At 30.0% G+C, this 847-nt stretch overlaps 1 protein-coding gene across 1 annotated transcript; it reads right to left on the bottom strand.

The window, feature by feature from the left end:
* Positions 1-369: 369 nt before the first annotated feature.
* On the bottom strand, positions 370-744 carry HELRODRAFT_182681 (hypothetical protein; the record flags this gene model as incomplete). The annotated part of the gene is made up of 1 exon (XM_009033416.1): positions 370-744. A coding segment is annotated over one exon (375 nt), but the record flags the coding sequence as incomplete, so codon positions are not given.
* Between the last annotated feature and the right edge of the window lie 103 nt (positions 745-847).

Genomic DNA, 847 nt, shown 5'->3' with positions numbered 1-847 from the left:
GAAAAACAAATAAAGTTAAAAAAAGAATACAAATCATATTTAAAAGCAAATGACTAAACAAAAATATTACAAAGGACCGCAAAAAATTATTTTATATAATATTTTATGGTACTAAGGCAACAATGTTTAGAAAATATAAATTAAATCAAATGATGTTCCAGAAATAATTGAGACACAGTTACCATCTTAACAAAAAATTATAATAATAACAACTTAATAAAAAATTTGAGTTTTTTTTCTTGAAACTTTTTTATATAAAAACAAATACACATGTACATATATACATAAACATTTATCAAGTATTTTCTTGAAGATTTTTCATAGCACTTAGAAAACATTATAGACTTACAGTTATTAATATGTCAGTAATCAGTCCACATTGTCATCACTGTCAGCATCAGATGACCAATCGATATACTCGTCAATATAGTTAATATCTTCAATTTTTGTTACTAGCTGTAAGTTGCAATGTACATTAACAATCTTCTCAACCGTCTTGCATGCAAGTCTGTTGCGTTTTTTTGTGTGAATAAAGTCAAATGTTGACCAGTTACGTTCACAAGACCCAGCTGATGTGACCTGTGACAATACTCTGACAGCAATTTTTTGTAATTCAGGTGTTTGTGCACCGAATGACATCCACCACTTGTGGCCAGGCATCGTCTTTGCTGCAGCGATAGCCATAGGTCGGCCAAATACACCTTGACGAGCTCTATAAACCGAATGTTGTTGTACCACTTTTACCTGTCAAGTGTACAATCAATTTAATAATAGTTAAGTATTACAGTAATACTAAAGGTGTATGACTTAAAAATAAAGACCCGCTTAAATTACAAAAATTTATCTG

Source organism: Helobdella robusta (assembly GCF_000326865.2).
Source record: "Helobdella robusta unplaced genomic scaffold HELROscaffold_91, whole genome shotgun sequence".
Taxonomy (NCBI): domain Eukaryota; kingdom Metazoa; phylum Annelida; class Clitellata; order Rhynchobdellida; family Glossiphoniidae; genus Helobdella; species Helobdella robusta.
Note: the sequence above shows the minus strand (reverse complement) of the source record. Positions and strands in the feature narration are given on the sequence as shown.